Source organism: Opisthocomus hoazin, chromosome W, assembly GCF_030867145.1.
Source record: "Opisthocomus hoazin isolate bOpiHoa1 chromosome W, bOpiHoa1.hap1, whole genome shotgun sequence".
Classification (NCBI taxonomy): Eukaryota; Metazoa; Chordata; class Aves; order Opisthocomiformes; family Opisthocomidae; genus Opisthocomus; species Opisthocomus hoazin.
Window position 1 is genome coordinate 25,721,279 of NC_134453.1, and position 21,705 is coordinate 25,742,983.

Below are 21,705 nucleotides of genomic sequence, written 5' to 3' on the forward strand. Positions count from 1 at the left end.
CTTTTCAAAATTACAACACTACACTTATAGTCCACTTGTTTCGCTATAGGGTGGTGAAGTGTTACAACCGACTCACTAAGGTTTTGTCTTCTTGCAATAGCCTGAATAATCACTCGATTAAAAGCTGTTCTGTTGGTGAGTTCCTTTTTTAGACAATAATAAATGAGCAGTATTATTAAAACTACTACCAGTAAAAGCAGTCCGGTACCGACTAAAGATTTGACCCAAGAACTAATATTCCACCTGAATCCATTAAAAATTTTATCAAGCCAATTTTCTTGCATGTCTTGTTGAATTTCCCCATGGGACTGATTCTCCTACCGCCCTTGGGATTGGAAGACATGCAGTTATTTGGGTCACATTTTGTAAATTTGCAAATTCTTTTATAAGCCCGATCATCAAATTTTTTTCTGGAGTCCTCCTTAGGAGGTATATTAATTGTTCTGCTTTTATTGGCAGTGAATCAACGTTTTCTGTTCTTACTTCTAATACACTGAACAGTGCTCCTATTATCATCAGTTTCCAGATCGAGATACAGTCTCCTCGCATTTTACAGTAATAACTACTCTTTTTAGATATATTTCAAAGTCAGTTTTGCAGTCTCTGGATCTCTATTGATGACTCTCCACGAAGGGGCCTTCTTCACTCGAGTGCAGTGTATCCACGGTTCCACCCCTTCTACTTTGATTGCAGTGTAAGTTGTTAACAGTACCTGAAAAGGTCCTTTCCACTTTTTCTGCAGTGGTTCAGAGTTCCAAGTCCTTATGTACATGAAATCACCTGGTTCATACTGATGCACAGGTGTATCCAAAGCAAGCGATCTGGTCAGCACAATGTATTTTTGGAGTGCTTCAAGTGTTTTTCCTAAAGAAACCAAATACATTTTTAAATCTGTTTCCCCTGCTATTTTTATATCCCCTGGGATTAAAGGAGTCTGATAAGGTTTGCCATACAAAATTTCGTATGGACTTACACCATCTTTAGATCTTGGTTGGATTCTGATTTTCAGAAGTGCTAATGGTAAAGCTTGTGGCCATTTTAAAGACACCTCTTGACAAATTTTACTTATTTGTCTTTTTAATGTTTGGTTCATTCTTTCAATTCTCCCACTTGATTGTGGCCTCCAGGGGGTATGTAAATCCCAATTTATTCTTAAAATTTTACTTACTTGCTGAACTATTTCTGCTACAAAATGTGGTCCCCTATCGGAAGACATGCCAATTGGTACCCCAAACCTTGGTATTATTTCTTTCAACAATATTTTAACTACTTCTCTCGCTTTGTTGGTGCGACAAGGAAAGGCTTCCGGCCATCCAGAAAAAGTATCAATTAATACTAATAGATACCTGAATCCATTCTGCCTGGGCAGTTCAGAAAAATCAACTTGCCAGTAATCTCCTGGAATGTTACCCTGTTTTGTTACCCCTAGGGGTGCCCTTTTCCGATTTAAAGGATTATTTTTGAGACAAATTGGACACTTAGCTATTATGGATTTAACTACTCTTGTCATTCCTACACACACCACAGATGATTTTAGGCTTGAGGCCATAGCATCTACACCCCAATGTGTCTGTGTATGTTTTTCTTTCGCAAGTTCTAACATAACTTGCGGGGTTACAATTACCTGTTTTTCTGGCGTTACCCACCACCCTTCTGTATTTTGTGATGCTTTCAATTGTTCTGCTAATTGTTCATCCAATTTACTGTATTTTGTTTCAGATTTGGGATTTTTATTTGTTTTACTGGTACTAGTGCAAAGATACCTTGTTCAGCAGCCTCCTTTGCTGTTTTGTCTGCCAATCGATTACCTATGTTTACAGCTGTCCGACCAAATTGATGAGCCTTGCAGTGCATCACTGCCACTTCCTTTGGTTTCTGCGCCTCTTCGAGGAGCTGAAGGATTTCTTCTTTATGTTTTATCGATGATCCTTGGGCTGAGAGCAGTCCTCTTTCTTTCCAGATGGCTCCATGAGCATGAATTACACCAAATGCATATTTAGAATCAGTCCATATATTTACCCTCTTTCCTTCTGCCATTCGCAAGGCTTGCCTCAATGCCACCAGTTCTGCTTTCTGTGCCGAGGTATTTGCAGGTAGCGTTCCTGACTCCAGTACCTCGGTCGTGGTGACAACAGCATATCCAGCCATTCGTCTTCCTTCTTTCACAAAGCTGCTTCCATCCGTGAACAACTCCAGATCAGGGTTCTCCAGAGGCTCATCCCTCAGGTCCGGTCTGCTAGAATAGACTTGTTCAACAGTTAGCAGACAGTCATGTTCTAGATTTTCTGTTGGATTTTTCGTTGACAGAAACATTGCTGGATTTACAATGGTTGTGGTTTTCAGTTCCACATCATCCTGCTCTGGCATGACAACCTGATATTTTAGCATTTTGCTGGGGGACAGCCAATGACCCCCTTTTGTTCTAGAACAGTTACCACCATGTGTGGTACATATACCACCATCTTTTGGCCCATAGTCAATTTTCGAGCTTCCTGAATCAGCAATACTGTCGCTGCCACAGCGCGCAAACATCCCGGCCATCCTTTACTCACGTTGTCAAGTTGTTTAGAGAAGTATCCTACTGGTCGCTTCCAGTATCCCAGATGTTGTGCCAGCACTCCAAGGGCCAGATGCTGCCTCTCATGGACAAACAGTTCAAAAGGTTTGGTTAAATTAGGTAAACCCAAAGCAGGGGCCATCATCAATGCTTTTTTAAGTTCTTTAAATGATTTTTGGCATTCAGGTGTCCATGTCAGATACAAGTCTTTGGATTCTCTTAAGGCGTTGTAAAGTGGCTTCACATATAGTCCATAGTTTGGAATCCAAAGCCGACACCATCCAATCATTCCCAAAAAGGTTCTCAGCTCCTTTGGACTGTTAGGTTCTGGGATTTGGCAAATGGCTTCCTTTCTTTCGTTGCTTAGTTGCCTTTGCCCTTGAGATATTTCAAATCCCAGATAAATCACTGCTTCTCTTCCTATCTGGGCCTTATTTCTGGAGACTCTATATCCTCCTTGGCCCAGGAAATTCAACAAACTGATAGTAATTTCAAAACATTCTTCTTTGCTTTCTGCTGCTATTAGAATATCATCCACATATTGTAACAATGTCCCCTTTTCCTGGTTTTGTCTCTTCCATATTTCTAATTCCTTTGCCAACTGGTTTCCAAATATTGTGGGGCTATTTTTAAATCCTTGTGGAAGTACAGTCCATGTCAGTTGCATCTTTCGTCTTGTTGCAGGGCTTTCCCATTCAAAAGCAAATATGCTTTGACTTTGTGCATCCAGAGGTATGCAAAAGAAGGCATCCTTTAAATCTAGTACAGTAAACCATTTATACTCCTCTTTCAGGGATGTCAATAAAGTATAGGGATTGGCCACTACTGGGTGTATATCTTGAACTCTCTGATTTATAGCTCTTAGATCCTGGACTAGTCGATATTCCCGTCCCCCAGGTTTCTTTACCGGTAATATAGGTGTGTTGTATTTTGACTCGCATTCTACCAAAAGACCACATTCCAAAAATTTCATGATTAACCCCTCTAATCCTTTTCGTGCCTCCCACTTAATAGGATATTGTTTTTGTCTTACCGGTTTGGATCCAGGTTTTAAGGTCACTTTTACCGGTTCTGCTAATTTGGACCGTCCTGGAACTTCATTTGCCCAAACCAAGGGGATTACTGCGTTTTCCACCTCTTCTGGAATTTGTTCCTCCTTAAAAGAATCCTGTAACACAAACACCCTTGCCTCTACGGCTTTTGATTCTGGTATTAATAATTCAATTTCTTCATTTTTTTTTAAAGTTATTTGTGCCTCTAATTTGCTTAATAAATCTTGTCTTAACAAAGGCAATGGACATTCAGGCATATATAGAAACTGGTGAGTTACCCACTGTTTTCTCAATCTAAATTTCAACAGCTCTAAGAAAGGTTAATTTTCTTTTTACCCTGTCGCACCAACAACATCTACAGATTTATGACTACATTTCCCTTTACATGTGTTTAATACCAAATAAGTGGTCCTTGTATTTATTAAAAATTTTACTTCCTCATTCCCTATCTTCTCAGAGAGGGGCTTGGAGGGGAGAAGCCGATTCTGCTACCCCCCCCCCCCGTCCCGTCCTTCCCTGTGTCCTTCCCGAAACCAGGCTAAATCTTCCTGCCCCCCGACATAGGAGAAACAGAAGGACTGTCTGTCTCAGATTTTCGGTCCTCCTCATTACCTCCCCATCTCCGACAAGGTGCAACCATTAATTCAACATCATTCTCCTCAGGCTCATATTTCAAACACTCTTTGCCAACACTACAAGCGATGCAACATTTCTTTGAACCCTTTTCACAGTTTCCTTTCTTTAAAGCCATTACCATAGAACCGCGCGGATGTATCCCACACTGCCTTTGCCATTCTGAATGATTTCTCAACGAGAAAAACAAATCTACATATGTCATTTCTTCTTATTTACCTTCCCTTTTACAAAACAACATTAACTGCAAAATGGTATTATAACACAGTGTCCCATCCTCCGGCCACTTCTCCCCGTCATCCAGAGTATATAACGGCCACCAATGATTACAATATTCAATTAACTGTTTCCGAGTTAAAGGGTGCCCCCCCAGCTCTTTCCAGTGTTTTAAAATACATCCCAAAGGCGTGCCCCTTGGGATGGGTCTTTTACTCGGAAAGGTGCCCATCCTTCAAATGACCAGTGGTAGTGCACTATATCACAAACACTAATCAGAGGGACCCCAACCCTTGTTGGAGCTCCCTTTTGGGATCCCAGCCCCCTGCTGAGATCCTGGAGACTTCAACCCCCTGTTGAAGACCTCCCCCTTGGGCCCCGCTCCACCGGCTTTCACCGAGCAGAGACTTTCCACAAAGGTACCTTTTAGCCCAACTCTACGAGGTTTTCACCGCGATTTACGAGCAGGCGTATATTACACTTAAAGAATGCCTTAATTAAATTCCAGGGGACTTACTTGGAATCCTTCGGTCTGGGGATCAGAGGTTCTCCTCGAGAATCCCTCGATGCCGGCTGGAGGTCCCGTGATCCCGTGGATCCGTCGGTTTTCACAAGCAGAGTCCCATCTGGGTCGCCAGAAACTGTCACCGAAAATCCGGGAATAAAACCTCGTAACACCAATGTAGTGTTAAAAGGCAGGCATTCTTTATTGCGACGTCGGATGCACGGGGGATAATTCCGCCGAACGTGCATCCGACGTCGCAATAAGGAATGCCTGCCTTTTAACACTACATTGGTGTTACGAGGTTTTATTCCCGGATTTTCGGTGACATTCTGGCAGCTTATACCTCTGAATTACCTTACGGAAGGATCAGACTGGTGTTTGCTTATGTCAGAGCAAGGCAGGGAGGTGGAAACAAGGCTTCACCAGCTTGCTTATCTTAAACTGTCACAGACCTTTCTTCACCACTGAGCACAGGTGGTTTGGAAACAGTATGCTCCCTGTGCCTGGATGCCACTCCTTCACATGGTGTGGCAAAATGGGTTTGCTGGCTATCAGCCCTCTCAGCATTGCTGACAGAGCCAAGTGTATCAGCAACAACTGCATCTTGAATGGACCTTTAAATTGTGATATGCAACACACCACATTATTAGTGCCTGAAATCCTGCCTGCATGTGGGGGTTCAGCTGCCGCCCCAGAGAGAGCTGCTGTGTGCTCTCTGCAGGCAGGCCTTGCAGCATGCAGCAGCACATTGCACAGCACTCCACGGCTGTGGCAGTGTAGACAGCCTAGCGATCTCATTGTGATAGCACGATGCAAGAGCCGCATCTCTCGGGACGCCGCTGAGCCGATCCAGCCCTTCCTCCCTGAACAGCAATGGTTTGTCCCAGGGAAGGGCGGGAAGACGATAAGTACGGGGTTCACTTCCGGGTTTCGGTGCGGGTGGGTGGACGCTGTGCGATTGCTCTTCACTCGCCAGCGCTCCGGCGTGGGCTATGCGCAGACTCGGCCCTTGGTTTAAGATGGCGGCGGCGGATAAGCAGAAGCACGAGCACGGATGGGTGAAGATTGGGCATTACATTTTGGGCGACACGCTCGGCGTAGGCACCTTCGGCAAAGTTAAGGGTGAGCGGTGAGCAGTGGGGCCGCTGCGTGCCATACGGAGCGATACGGCCTAGTCGGGATGTGGGGGGTAGCGGGCTAGGAGGATGTGTCGGGCAGAGCAACGGAGTCTCCGTTGCAGGCTGAGGGACGCGGTCGCCTCACGGTGACTGGTCCCCTGGGGTTGGGGCTAAGCGGCCGTCGAGGCCTGACCGGAGGTAGGGGGTGTGCGGGGGTCGGGCCGCCGCCCTAGCTTGGGCTTGTTCCCGTTCCGTCTCCCGCTCAGAGCGTTGGGGGGGGGGTCTGAGCTTCACCGGGGGCGGTGCTGGGAAACCTGAGCCGGGCGAGTCACCGGGCTGAGGCTGCGCTAGCACCGGGCCGACGGGGGCGGTGGGAGAGGTGCTGGGGGGAGTGACTGCAGGGCTGACGCGTGGTCGGGGCAGCCGCCAGAAGGCGTTTCATGGGCTGTTAGCTGGAGCCTCGGCTCCAGCCGCGGTGGCTGCAGGGTGGGGGGCCTGGGGCTACGGTCTGAATGCCGCTGACCGAGTGTGGTGTGGAAACAGCGCCTGGTATGCTGTGAGCGTCTTTCAGGAAAGAGGAGTTGTATTAGCTGACTTCTCAGAGAGTAGGACTTGCAGTTCTGCAGCAGGAAGTAATCGCTGGAGGAGCAAAAGCTTTTTTTTTTTTTCTGTATTTATGGAAATAATTATTGGAAGCTAACTATATTGTGTTTATTTAAAACATCACCAGATATGTAATGAAAGTAGGTAGTCTTAATTCCTGAGCTGTCTGTATGTTTTGCTGCACAAATACTAATACTTGATGCCCTCTACAAGGGGAGAAAGAAACATAAAAAGATGGGCCTGAGATTATTGGATTAACTAGCAACACAGCTGACACACAGACACGGAAAGACTTTGCTAAAAACAGCTGGTTAGTGGTTATTGAAAGGTTTTTTGGTTTGGTTTTTTTTCAGCTCAGATTGAAACAACTTTTCCTAGTAGGGGTGCAGATGTCATGCAGTAAACTTGAAACCTAGTAGAAATAAAATAGAAATTAAACTCTCCCTTGATGCCATTCACCACAGGTGAAAAAACTGTGCGTTATCTTAAACTGTTCCTGCTGTGTTCTTTGTGATAATTGTTGAAATATTGGGGTATGCAAGTTGAAAACATTGTTTCACAAATGTTTGACTAGACTCAGGATGTGTTCTTAGCCATAAAAAAACCCACTTATTTTAACCTAATGAATTGCTCCTATACCAGTATAACCAGTAAAAAAACCCAGTTTATCCTGTTGTATCTAATGTGCTAGCTGGCTTTTAACATATCTTTTTTTCAGTGTAGGTGTTCCTATTGTATGTTCTCTGCACAAGCTTTTTCAACTGTTGGCATGTTCTGAAGAAATTGCTGATGTTTCAGCAGTCTGTTGCCATGTTTCATTTCAAATTTACCTCCCTTTACTTTAAATTCTTCATTCTAGGAGTAGCATCAGGTTATGTGTGTCCGTATGATTGAAGAAAGTGGGTGAAAAGCGTGATTCCCCTCTCTAGAAATTGAAAGTGATGCCATGGATGGTGTTCTGTGTAGTAGTAGAACCAAATCCTACCTGGAAGTTGCTTGTTAATAAGGAACTTCTGGCATGCTATAGAAAATATGAATATATTTGACTCTAAGAATATATAGGAAAACAGTGGAAGGATATTTTAGGAGTAAACCCCATGGAGTCTCCCTTTTTTTCAAGGCTGGCTTATAAAGTGATACCACCACACACACACACACCCCCCCCAGCCACTGGGGAGTAGTGTGTGAGTTGGCACAGGCAGGATGCAGGAACAACCACAAAATCATGGATGAAATGCAAAAGAGTAAATTTATTTTTTTGTTACCTCACAAACTGTAGGATCTCTGAAGCAGCACCTGGGCAGAGGGCACACAAGCGGGGATGCAGGCACTGCTGAGCTCAGTCCATGTTGGAGGATTGCCGACCCTACTGTTTTTGCCTGTTTATTAGAGATTCATGCAGGCGTAGCTTACCACTGTACTTTGATCTCTGTAGCGGGGCAGGAATCTCAAGCATGTCCCATAGGGCACCTCTGAGTCTATGGTAGGCCTATGTTATCTAAACACAGATGTTCTACTTGTCAAGCACGTAAGGCTAAACAACAAGTAGTATGATATATGTATTAGTCTTCACCCCAGCTGCAGGTCACTTAAGCGTGTTTATAATCTTCCTCACCAATATTTATTTTCCCACATTCCACTCCCTACCTCAAGGGACTGCTGCTGCTGGGGCTGGCAAAGCTGGAGGTGTCCATTTAGGCTTGTGGGGTGTAGGGCAGGGTTATTTAGAGGCACTCTTAGATTTCAGAGCGTGCTGTTTGCACTACTGCTCCCATTCTTATCTGTATTAGCGAAAATGTGTCTGAAATATTGAAAGATGGTCAATTGGTGGAGCTACTTTTATAATTTTAACATGTTATTGAATATCACTCCTATTAATATGTCATCAAATACTATTAGCTTGAAGGGCTAATAATCTGCCTTATTGAAACACTTGATTAAAAAAAATTGTCAGTTTTTTATTGCTTTATTTCATAATCATAGAATGGTTTAGGTTGGAAGGCACCTTAAATATCATCTAGTTCCAACCCCCTTGCCATGGTGTTGTAGTTTAACCTGGCAGCCAGCAACTGCGCACTAGACAGCTGTATGCTCACCTCTTCCCCCCCCCCCCCCATGACAGGGGGAGGAGAAATTGACAAGAAGTAAAACTGGTGGGTTGAGATAAAGGCAGTTTAAGGCAACAAAAGACAATATTAATAATGGTAATAATGAATATGCAAAACAAACTATATACAATTTTCTCACTACCTGATGACCGATTTGCAGCCAGTCCCTGATCAGTGGTTGCAGAACTCTGAAACTGATGATTTTGGTCTTTCTTGAGTTTTGCAAAATTCACAAACTCCTAGACAAGAGAGGACTTGAACTCAAGAGAAAGAGATTCCTGTCCCCCAGCCAACCCCCATTCATACACTGAGCATGACATCTATGGTATGGAATGTCTCCATTGGCCAGCTTGGGCTATCTGTCTGGCTATGCTCCCTCTCAGCTCTTGCACACCTGCTCATTAGCTGAATATGAGAAACTGGAAAAAAAGTCCTTGGTTTCATAGAAACAACTGAAAACATCAGTGTTATCAACATTCTTGTGGTACTAAATCCAAAACCACAGCAGCTACTGGGAGGAAAATTAACTCTATTCCAGCCAAACCCAGGATATTATCTACCCCCTGTTCTATACCATCTATGTCGTGCTTAGGCCCCACACTTTCCAGTAAATCACCACTGCTTTTCCTGTCTCTCTGTATATACACACAGATATCATTCCTTTAGTCCATGGGCCATCCCTCTAAAATGTCCGTTGAGTTCATTTAGTCCATGATTTTGGGTTCCATCTGTCATAAGTCTTTGGGGGCAGGAGAGATGGTGCAAAGTTGGTAGAGCAGGACCGGGCTTTGGCAAAATGTGGCGGAGAGGTGACATTGGGTGCAGCAGGAGGATGGTGTGCACTGCTGGATTGTTGCATAGTGCATCTGAAGCTCGCAGCTGGTGTATCTGTCACGGCCCATGTCCCACAGTTTGCAGGTTGAAGATGTCGATCTCGAGGAAGTTGCTGGGCACCAGTTGCTGAAGCCAGTTCTCATTCTATCACTGCTGCACTTTTCTTGATTTCATCAGAGTCCATTCTTCATTAATCTGGGTGCTTCTTACTGTAATACCTTTATGACATTTAGCAAACTAATAGAAATGATGGCGTACAATATTATATATGTAGCAATTAACATCATACAGTTCAAATTATTGGCTATTCTCAAATAATAGCAAATCCTCTTGAGGTAGGCATCGGACTTCCCCATTCTTCTGTATCGCCCACCAAGTGCACCCAGGTCCTTGAGCAAAAGCAGTCCCGTGGATGGGTTTACCTTTGTCCATGATAGAACTAATGCAGACTGTCTTCCCCAATATATTCTTCACGTGCTACGGGGACTTTTTCCCCTTCTACAGGATGTGGAAGTTGTGATTAGGCAGGGCCAGCTAGATTGGTAGATCACCTGGTGTTAACTAACCAGGTGGCTTGTGCCAAATGTGTCTCTCAGTGTTTGAAGGTTCCACCACCCAGTGCTCTATGTGTAGTTTTCATTTTAGCAGTTCATTGTATAGTTCAATTTTTCTGGAGGCTGGTGCATGACAGGGGATGTGATATGTTTCCAGCCATCCAGTGGTTGCTTCCACCATTGTAAGCACATAGTGCTTGCCTTGGCGGGTTTGTGGCAGTGTGATGTAATCCCACCCCTCGGTCATGAGCCCATCTGTATGTCGCATGTCTTCCTTGGTGGCCCGAGGTGTCATGGGCCCACCCAGCTATAAAGAGTTCACCCTTATGTTGCCAGTCCAGATCCACCTGAGCCGCTTCAATCTTGGCAGCCTGATCCACCTGGTGGTTGTTTTGATGTTCCTCAGTGGCCCAACTCTTAGGGACATGGGCGTCCATGTGACACAATTTCACAACCAGCTTGCCTCCAGTTGGGCAGCAATATCTTGCCAGATTGGTTTGCCTCTGCGCTGTCAGTTGCTCTGCTTCCATTGCTGTAACTTTCTCTTCTCCAGGCTGAACAACCCCAACACTCTCAGCCTTTCTTCATAGGAGAGGTTTTCCTGCCCTCTGATCATTTTTGTGGCTATCCTCTGGACCCACTCCAATAGGTCCATGTCTTTCCTGTGCTGAGGGCTCCAGAGCTGGACGCAGTACTCCAGGTGGGGTCTGAGCAGAGTGGTAGAATCACCTCCCTTGACCTGCTGGCCACAGTTCTTTTGATGCGGCCCAGGGCACGGTTTGTTTTCTGGGCTGCGAGCACACGTTGGTGGCTTATGTTGAGCTTACACTTTTGTTTAACTGATTTGGTGAATTTGGGTGGTTTTTTTAGGCTGCTTTGTAGCTATTGATCATGTGAAGAGTACACACATGCATGTATGAACATAATTTTTTTTAAGTGTTGGGAGAAATCTCACTCTGGTAAAATGCAGCATCGTTCTGCATCATTGCTTCTTATTTGTGAGCCACCTTCTTCATAGGTAAAACTTCTGTCAAGAGGCAATACAAAGTAGATTTTGTAAACACTGGCAGCTTTTCTATGTGATATTATCTGAGGTCTTGCTTTCAGTTCTGTATTTATGCCAAATTCAAAAGTAGTCAATGGTCTGTTACCGGTTAGTGTCTGCTGTTTTGCTGATGCCAGATACCTTGAACTGCTTCATCATACAATAAGTTCTTCTGGCACGTGGATAAAGACTTAACTTAAAACCATGGTAGCAGTCCAGTATGTTTTCTCTTTGGAATTAACAGTTTAGTTCTAACGTGATACTACACAAACAATAACAAAGCTGCAAAGCCACTTTACAGTAGAAAAAAATGACAACTCTTTTTATTTTGACTTAAATGCATGTGAAAACTTCTATTTGTTATTACATTATGCAGCAAGGTGAAGATTACTTTTGTCTGGGAAGACAAAGATTTCTGAAAAGAATACATAGTTTAAGACTTAAAGTATATGACTTGTGGTAACTGAACAGTGATAATGGATACTCGGTGCATCATATCCAAGATGACAGTTTTATTTCATGAAGTAGATGGTTAATGGAAACCTGTATCTTAAAAAGCTAAACTTGATATAATCTTAAATTGAATAAAAGGGGAGGGGGCAAAAATTACTGAAGAAAATAGCCATTCAATTTGAAAAGTCTTAAGCAAGTGAACAGGCTTTTGGGGATCTTTTTGCATCTGTGTAAAATCACAGTATGTTTTCATTTCAATAATTTATTGGAAGTTGGCAAACAGCTGAAGAAGCAGAGAAGTTTGTTTTCTCCCAGTCAATTAATAAAATCAAGGCTTGAGGTACACAATCTTGAAGGCTGTGATGGCTAGAATTGGTTTTAGTCAACTGCAAATGTTACTGTTTAATTACTTTGAATGAAAAAAATGTGTTTTTAATAAACTGTTATGTGCCTTGTATATTGAACATAGAATATTGTAGCTAATAAATGGCCTTCTAATGCTTTTCTGAGTTCTAATTCCAGTTTTCAGCTAAGGTAGACTGACAAATCAGAAGTGAAACAAACTTGCTGATAAATGAAACTTTATAACACAATGCATGTCAGAACTTAATGTCTGAATATCTGTATGTTAAGCTGTAGAATTGCTCAAATGTATATGCTACTTACATTTAAGGAGGCACTTTAATACTTGTAAACCAAAGGAAGATGCATATTAATGTGTCTGATTTTTGGTTAGTTTCTAAGCAGCTGTTCCTTACTAACAAATTCATGTTAAATTTTAACTTGCTGATTAAAGATTTTTTTCTAAATACTTCTGGCTTACCTCAGTTCACATTATTGATAGGCAAAGACTTTGTAATTTGAATGGAATAGTTGCTTTTCTAGTGTTTTATGGTAGTGATTCATTACTCCTTAGGGTTTTGATATAGGTAATATGATTTGTTGGGTTCCTTTAAAACCTCAACGACATTTGAACTGAAGAAAAAATGAGGATGTAATTGCTTTAATTTTAGATCTGATTGAAAGCAAATAATTCTCATAGGTGATGTGATTTTACAGTTCTAGGCACTTACCTATCACTGCTTTGTGGTCTGTCTAGAACTTGTGATGAATGTTGGCTTCTCTGAATGAGGGGATGTGTTCTTTCACCTTGCAGGTGGAGTCTTTCTGTATTCTCAGGTGCAAAAGACATCTGTCCTCACCGCTGCATCATGATGGTTCAGGGTCTTGGATGATCCATTACTTAGTTACTTCCCCACAGGAGTTCAGACAAACTGCTTTATTTTACCCAATGGCCATCTTTTTGTTGTAAGAATAATCACTCAGGGATGCTTATTGTTATCTCTGTCTCTCTGCGAAGAAGTTTTCCACTTGCATTGCTTTTTTTAGCTCAATATAGAGGCAAAAGGCAGCAGGAAAGTCTTGTGTTGGGAATGAGATTTACAGATTGATAGGTGTTTGTTAATCTTGTCAAAATTATCTGTTGAATGCAGAAAGATTTTTGTGGATCACTGCTGTTTATCACAGCTTCCCATGGATATATTTAAAGCTTGAATCCTGGGGCTTAGTGAAGTTTTCAAGTGAGGAGAGGCACTCAGATGAATGAGTACTGTGTTCAGCAGAGGCCTGTTACCAATGTCCATTCAAGTGGACAAGGACGAACCATGTAGGTATCCTTGGAGTCTGGCTTGTCTTCAGAAGGTAAGATTCAGGGTGGCGGATTAAAGTGATGTAGTTATGATATTAGTAGTATTAAATCACTGTGTGCGGAAACCAATGCAGATAGTGAAGCCTTCTAGTGGAAGAGATACTTACCTTCTGTGGCTTATCTGTGATCCAATGTTGGGCTTAAGAAAAATATTCTTAGCAACTTTGTTGTGGCTACTTTCAATAGCACCTGCAAGATTAAGGAATTTAAGAGGGGTAACTATCTAGGAAATGTTTTGCACTTTCAAGTTCCCCTGTTGAATGAAAAATTAAACTCTCCTAGAAGTAGGAAAGAAACCGAGGAATGTAAGAGGTTACATGTTTGCGTTGCTTCTCATAGTTACTATTGGATTTTGTTGTGCATTTCATATAAAATAAGTGGCAAAATTTATATAATAAAGCCCTGGTGTTTACTACATAGAATGTGAAGCTTATATAGGGTCAGACTGCTCCAAGGACAGGTAAATATTTTTCAAGTAAACTGATCAGATACTTTTAGCAGTAATTCAGAGTAATTGCTTCTTGAAGGAAGGATAGCAGTGATGTCTTTAGCAATAGCATCCTTGCAGATACTTCTACTTTAGGAGAGCATGTCTGAGTGGGTTACCAAGTGAGTCAAAAGCTTCGAGTGACTTGTGCAGGGAAAGAAAATGGTCTCCCTAATTAGAAAGGATGGCAGTGTTTTGGGATTCAAAACATTTTGTTTGCAGTAGTGCAAAAATGTAGTTGTGCTGCAAGACTTCTGAGGGTTAGGCTTAAGGTTTGTTCCTACATACCCAATTCATCTTCTAATGGTGGAATTGTGGGAGAAATTGGGGTAGGGCAGAAGAAATGACGTGCCATCTGGTTTTCAACCTCCCCAAAGATAATAGGGGTTATGTGGAATGCTTACATCTTAACTGTGGTATTTCTTGGCTATAGTTGAAATGGTCTGATTAATATCTTTATGGAGCAATTGAGAACTCTGACTAAATACTTCCTTGTTCCTTGCAGTTGGCAAACATGAGTTAACTGGGCATAAAGTTGCAGTGAAGATCCTGAATCGGCAGAAGATTCGCAGCCTTGATGTTGTAGGAAAAATCTGCAGGGAGATTCAGAACCTCAAACTCTTCAGACATCCTCATATAATTAAGCTGTAAGTTTTGCTTGCTGTAATCAAATCTATTTCAGCAGTAATCTCTTGCTCCCAACCATCTGAAACATGTTTAAAGGGCAATACTACTAGCAGTATGCTATTAGGAAAGTAACCAGTTTCAGTGTACTCTGTAATGCATTTTCACAAAACTGATCTTTTCTGCAAAGGAGAGAGCTTCCATTAGATATTTACTTACAAATCCTTTGGGCAGGTGTATAAAAGGTAGCGGCATGATGGATACTTAAAGTAACATAATTTTTTAACTGCTGTTTCCATGTTCTTTTTTCTGGTTATACTTGATCTTTTTCTGCTTAGAAACCGATTTAAGAACAAGACTGTAAAGGGCGTTTCTAGATTAAGTTTATTGTGTTTTCTTTACTCAAAATATTTTTTAGGGATGTGCTTGTGTTCCTCAAGGTGAGAGAATCTCATCAAGGTAACACAGGAATGACGAGAATGAGCTAATGTCATCAGGGATGACCAGGGGGATGGGGGAGAAGGAGATAAGGTTGTCTGAAGGTAACCTAAGACTGATTAGCATGGTAAAAATCACAGCCCTGGTAGGAGACCTTGCATCCTGAGGTAGGACCACCTTTGTATAATGAACTAGTCAGAACATGCGCAGGAGTACACCAGTTATGTAACTAAAAGTTGACCAATGAGTAAGTATTGTGTAACAACTTCTTCGTTGTAACCTGTATAAAAGCCTACAACTTTTCCAAAGAGGTGTGCTAGTTTTTGCGCATTATCACCTAGCACCCCTTTCTGTACAGAACTGCGTTAAAGGTTAGAAAGTGGATCTCAACTCTGTGTGCTCATTGGCTCCAGCACACCGGGCACAAACCTGTTCCAGGGTTAAGGGACGACATGTTGGTCAGTGACCTATGTTTTCCCTATGTAGACAGCACTCTGCAAGGTTTTGCTGAAAGATGTGCAGTCTGCTAAATGTGATCTGATATTTCAGAGTTCTTCAATATAGCTGCTACCACTTGTCTAAATAAATGTGATATTTACAGTGTGCCTATTTACACATGTTTGATTAATAGTTTATCAGCAGAGTTCAGAGTACAATTAAATATGTCCCAGAGTAGACACCTTATGTGGTCTGAGGAAATAAATTATAAATGCTGTTGACTCTTGTTTCTTATAAAGTGAATCTGCGCATCTAGCAGGGCACAGCTAGAATGTGGGTGACTTTCACTGTTAATCATGGCACTGGAGTTATTTTATTGGCAGAGTCTTTTCTTAAGACCACGCTGCCACTGACAGATGCTATCCCTATACACTCCTTTGATTTGACAACAGCACTTATACTGGAGCTAAATCAGGTTGTGTCAGATCATCATGCTAACTTCTTCAGTGGGTCAGTTTTCAGAAGACTATTGAGGTGATTTGTCTGGCTGCAGAACTGCTAGTGCTGCCAGTTAGAGCTCATGAATGAGTCCAAAGCATGTACCTGTAGCCAAAACAAAATAGGAAGTGTTAGTGTACCAACTGATATATGGGGGTGGAACAGGAATGTGTACTTTTGATGCTGCTAAACTTTTAAGTCAGCTTAACAAGTTTCAGATGGCAAATTCTTTCTCAGGGAGTTATGGGGAGAATTTTCTCTCCTGCATGTGGAGAGAAAGGACAAGATGTAGGAGATGGAGAGATTGATGGATCCCTAACTTTTCAGTTGGTCAGTCTCAGTCGGTGAGGAACGTGGTGGCAATGGTAAGAACCGTGGCTGGGTGCTCGACCGAGGTGGACAGGGGGATTTCCAGAGCCAGGGAAACCTGAGGAAAGAGTAGCAAGACGTGCCAGGAGCCGGCAGCTCTCATGAGCGAGGCTGACATGGTGTGGGCATTGTCAGGAGCAACCGCAGGAGATTTAAGTGGCCCTTAAGGAGCATGACGAAGAGGGCAGGCAGTCAGGGTGTGGCGTGGTAGTTTGCACAGCAATTTATGCAGAAGGGAGGGCCCTGCAATGTGCCTGTAGGCCACAGCACAGGGAAGAGCTCTAAGTCTCTGTCAGAATGGTGGGCACTCGCCTCAGAGCTAAAACCAGAATTCCCACAGTGGGCACCCTTGTGATGTCTAATGCTCCCACCCAGACAGAACTGGTAAGAAAGGAGTCTTCAGTACAGGCGGTGGATTGTGGCAAGTGCCCAGACCCTTCTCCTGGAGCACTGGTAAGTGTCTGCACAATATGTGGGTAGGTTGAGGATCTGATACGTCAGGTGGCTGAGCTGCAAGAAACAGTTAACAGGCTATGCAGTATCAGAGGAGCTGAGTTGGAGATGGGAGCATGGTTCTGCAACCACTTATCTGCAGGGACCGCCAAGGAGAATGAGGCACAGAATCACAGAATGGTAGGGGTTGGAAGGGACCTCTGTGGGTCATCTAGTCCAACCCTCCTGCTGAAGCAGGGTCACCTACAGCAGGCTGCACAGGACCTTGTTCAGGCGGGTCTTGAATATCTCCAGAGAAGGAGACTCCACAACCTCCCTGGGCAGCCTGTTCCAGTGCTCCGTCACCCTCAGAGTGAAGAAGTTCTTCCTCATGTTCAGACAGAACTTCCTGTGCTTCATTTTGTGCCCATTGCCCCTTGTCCTGTCACTGGGCACCACTGAAAAGAGCTTGACCCCATCCTCCTGACACCCACCCTTCAGCTATTTGTAAGCATTTATAAGGTCCCCTCGCAGCCTTCTCTTCTTCAGGCTGAACAAGCCCAGCTCCCTCAGCCTCTCCTCGTAGGGGAGATGCTCCAGTCCCCTCACCATCCTCTTAGCCCTCCACTGGACTCTCTCCGGTAGCTCTTCATCTTTCTTGAACTGGGGAGCCCAGAACTGGACACAGTACTCCAGATGGGGCCTCACTAGGGCAGTGTAGAGGGGAAGGAGAACCTCCCTCGACCTGCTGGCCACACTCTTCTTAATGCATCCCAGAATGCCATTGGCCTTCTTGGCAGCCAGGGCACCTTGGACCCTGGTGACCCGCAAAAGCAGGAGTCTGCTCCAGCATCATAACCAAAAACAAATATGAAGCTTTAACAACTATAGACACCCAGGAGCAAGATCTGCAAGAGCAATCTATGCCAGCATCACACAGCGGGTACCATAAAAAGAAACAACGGGTACTCGTGGTGGGTGACTTCATGTTAAGGGGCACTGAGGCACCCATCTGCTGACCTGATAGGGAGGCACGCGAGGTGTGCTGCCTTCCAGGAGCTAAAGTCCAAGATGTGACTGAGAGGGTGCCACAACTGGTAAAGAGCACAGACTACTGTCCACTGTTACTCTTTCACGTAGGCACAAATGAAACTGCAAGTAAGAACCTTGTCAGAATTAAGGAAGACTCCAAAGCCCTGGGTGTGCAAGCAAGAAGCTTTGGTGCCCAAGTTACCTTTTCCTCCATTTGACCAGTTGGAGGAAGGGGTTCAGCCAGAAATAGGTGCATTATGAGTATCAACTTCTGGCTTTGTGGCTGGTGCTGCCATGAGGGTTTTGGCTTTTATGACACTGGGACATTCTTCAATGACTATAACCTGTTAGGGAGGGATGGGATCCACTTGCCTAGAAGAGGCAAGGGGATCATTGGCAGCAGGCTGACCAAGCTGGTGTGGAGGGCTTTAAACTGAAGGACTTTGGGGGCAGGGGTGCAAAGTCACAGTGTTCAAGCCATCTCATCTGGCCGGCGAATAAGTGTGGCCAACCAGAGCAGTGACAAATGTTCCTTAGCTGCCTCCCAAATTAAAAAGCAGAAGACCAACAACCTTAAGGGTGGGTATGGATGCAGCAGATACTCTTGCACCCCTCCAGGGAAACATGCATGCTCGAGTTCCTCCCTGAAATGTCTGTAGATGAATGCACACAGCATGGGCAATAAGCAGGAAGAACTAGAGATCTGTGTGCGGTCGCAGGGCCATGACCTCATTGCAATTACAGAGACATGGTGGGACAGCTTGCATGACTGGAGTGCTGTTATAGATGGCTACACACTCTTTAGGAAAGACAGGCCAACAAGGAGAGGTGGTGGAGTTGCTCTATATGTGAGGGAGCAACTGGAATGCATTGAGCTCGGCCTGGGGGCGGATGAAGAAGGAGTAGAGAGCTTGTGGGTTAGAATTAAGGGACAGCCTCATATGGGTGACACTGTTGTGAGTGTGTGCTACAGGCCACCTGACCAGGAGGAGGAAGTTGATGAGGCAGCCTACAGACAGCTGAAAGCAGCCTCACAGTCACAGGCCCTGGTTCTCATGGGGGATTTCAACCACCCTGACAACAGCTGGGAAGACCCACACAGAGGTCCCTTTCAACCCCTACCATTCTGTGATTCTGTGAAGACTGGGCCCAGTACTGACCCCTGGGGGACACCACTTGTTACAGGCCTCCAACTAGACTCGGTGTCGCTGATGACAACCCTCTGAGCTCTGCTATTCAGCCAGTTCTCGATCCACCTCACTGACCACTCATCCAGCCCACACTTCCTGAGCTTCCCTAGGAGGATGTTATGGGAGACAGTGTCGAAAGCCTTGCTGAAGTCTAGGTAGACAACATGCATGGCTGTCCCCTCATCTACCCAGCCAGTCATGCCATCATAGAAAGCTATCAGATTGGTCAGGCATGATTTCCCCTTGGTGAATCCATGCTGACTACTCCTGTGTCCTGGGTTTGGCCAGAACAGGGTTAATTTTCACCGGAATCCAGGAAGGGGCACAGCCGGGGGGTGGGGGCTGACCCCACCTGGCCAAACAGAGCCCGGTATTCTATACCATGTGACATCACGCTGGGTTCTGGTGGGGGGGGCGGCATGGCGGGAAGGCACTCGCGGCTTGGGGGGGCGCGGCGCCAGTCCTGTTTCGGGAGAGCGGCTGTCTGGGTCGTTACGGTTCGTTGTTGTGTTTTCTCCTTATTTGTACTGTTGTTGTTCCTGTTTCCCTCTGTTTGCTCTTCTGTTAAACTGCCCTTATCCCGACCCACCAGTTTCTGCCTTTTTCTTTCCATTCTCCTCTGCACGCCAGTGGGGGGAGGGGTGGCCGCGTGGCACTTCTGTTGCCGGCGGCAGCCGAAACCGAAACATTCAATTGGCGCCCAACGTGGGGCGGGGATAACGGCAGGGCTGAGCAGCGGGTGTTAAAACTGCTTTCATAGATTTTGTTAAAATTTATTATACGCATTTACTGTGCTAGTTAAAGTCGCCGGTAAAAATGTTTCTGACTTTGATCAAATATCTGTGCTACGTAAATCCTTACTTGCTGTATGTGTTTGCCGCCGTGCTGTTTGTTACCTCGGGAAAAAAATCAGGATGATGATTTTGCTGTACTGTACGATATCGACTTATGATATGATAACATCACTGTGCACGAAATTAGTTTTGTATTTGCATGCGGCACTGCGGTCATTTCCGTACCTCGGATCCTATGTCTTAGATTTTGTTAATAATCAAACCCAATCTGTGGGGAAAACCGAAGGGGATACCTTCCCCCACTCTTTCGCCCCCCCTCTCTTCCTCAGGCTGGTCCTAACTGCTTTTGAGAATTTCGAGTACCCGTGGGATGCTCAGGGCAGCACTCTCCTTTTGTTATGCCTCCTGAACGGGTTCTGGGTTTTGTTTAGGGTTAAGCAAGTCGTTAAGAACATCGTGCAGAGACCTGCCCCGGGGCTGGATAGCTGTGAGTGGCTGGGTGTGTGGGACAGCATGGGCAGATGTCTAGAGCAGTGGGCACCTGCGGTGTGTTTTAAACTCACCCCTGAACAAATACAGAATCCGGACAATCTGGTAAAATATCTGAAAAAAGTGTGCTGCCACCCTGGGAACTCCAGAGAGACACAGATCACCACAATGTGCTGGGGTCTGGCCCATGCCTACCGAGCCATGTTCAACACTGTTCAGTGCCTTAAAGGGGAAAGGGGGGGAAGCGAAACGGCAGGCGCTGCAACTGGCGCTGCCCCCCCAGCCGGCCCTGCAGCCCCTCCAGCCCAGCAGGCAGTCACAGCCCCCCAGACTGGCACCGCTGCTGCCACAGCTGTAGGGTCTGCCTCGGTTTCCCCAGCGGGCACAGCAGCTGCTCCAGCACCAGCTCCAGCGGCAGGCATCGCGGCTGAGCCCAGTGACCAACCTGTGCCAGTAGCAGTCGCCCCCGTAAAACTAAAGAAAGACGCAAAGAGAGCAGATCGCTCCGGGAGGGATGACAATGAGCCAGGGTCATCGTGGGAGACAGAGACAGAGATCATCACCCGGTCCCTGTCCCTGGGCAAGCTGCGAGACATGCGGAAAGATTTCAGCCGCCACCCAGGCGAGCACATTGTCACCTGACTGCTGCGGTGCTGGGATAACGGGGCCAGCAGCTTGGAGTTAGAGGGCAAGGAAGCCAAGCAGCTGGGATCCCTGGCCAGGGAAGGGGGCATTGACAAGGCCATTGGGAAAAAGGAACAAGTCCTCAGCCTCTGGAGGAGACTTCTGTCAGGTGTGAGGGAGAGGTACCCCTTCAGTGAGGATTTTGTATGCTGTCCTGGCAAGTGGACCAATATGGAAAAGGGTATTCAGTACTTGAGGGAATTAGCTGTGTGGGAGCTGGTTTATAATGAACCAGATGATGACCAGTTACCCACAGACCCAGATGAAGTCCAGTGCACAGCATCTATGTGGAGGAAGTTTGTGCGGAGCGCACCCTCCTCATATGCCAACTCACTGGCAGTTGTAAACTGGAAGGGTAAGGAGGCACCCACAGTGGGTGAGGTGGCTGTCAGACTCAGGCAATATGAGGAAAGTCTCTCTTCTTCCCTTGTCTCAGCTGTGGAGAAACTGGCCCGGGAGGTCCGGCAAATCAAAGAGAAAAGGTCCTACTCCCCACCTGTACGGGCCAGTGTCTCAGCTATTAGGGGCAAGCGTTTCTCTGCTCAGGAGAGGGAATACAGAGGCTATACACCCCGGGGCACCCTGTGGTTTTACCTGCGTGACCACGGAGAGGACATGAGGAAGTGGGATGGAAAACCCACCTCAAGTCTAGAGGCACGACTGCGTGAGTTGCGAGGTAAAACAATCACCAAAGGGGATTCTGTTAGGAAAAATGCCACTCCAGTTTCCAGCAGCCAGCTCTCCAGACCAGGTAGACAGTTTGGTCTTGATTCTGATCCTCTGGAAGGGACCTCCAAGTCATTTTTACAGCAGGTGAGCAGCAAATTCTCTGACCAGGATTAGA

General features: G+C 45.2%; 1 protein-coding gene across 12 annotated transcripts in view; it reads left to right on the forward strand.

Moving 5' to 3' along the window:
- The first annotated feature begins 5,912 nt into the window (after positions 1-5,912).
- The window catches only part of LOC104337761 (5'-AMP-activated protein kinase catalytic subunit alpha-1), a 63,463-nt gene continuing 47,670 nt past the window's right edge, over positions 5,913-21,705 (forward strand). For all 12 annotated transcript variants that reach the window (XR_012766481.1, XR_012766482.1, XM_075446262.1 and 9 more), the window contains exons 1-2: positions 5,913-6,085; positions 14,379-14,520. Coding sequence is in view for 10 of the 12 variants with exons in the window: in XM_075446262.1 (XP_075302377.1) it covers positions 5,956-6,085; positions 14,379-14,520 (272 nt within the window). In the remaining 2 variants the exon portion in view is untranslated. The remainder of the gene's footprint in view (positions 6,086-14,378; positions 14,521-21,705) is intronic.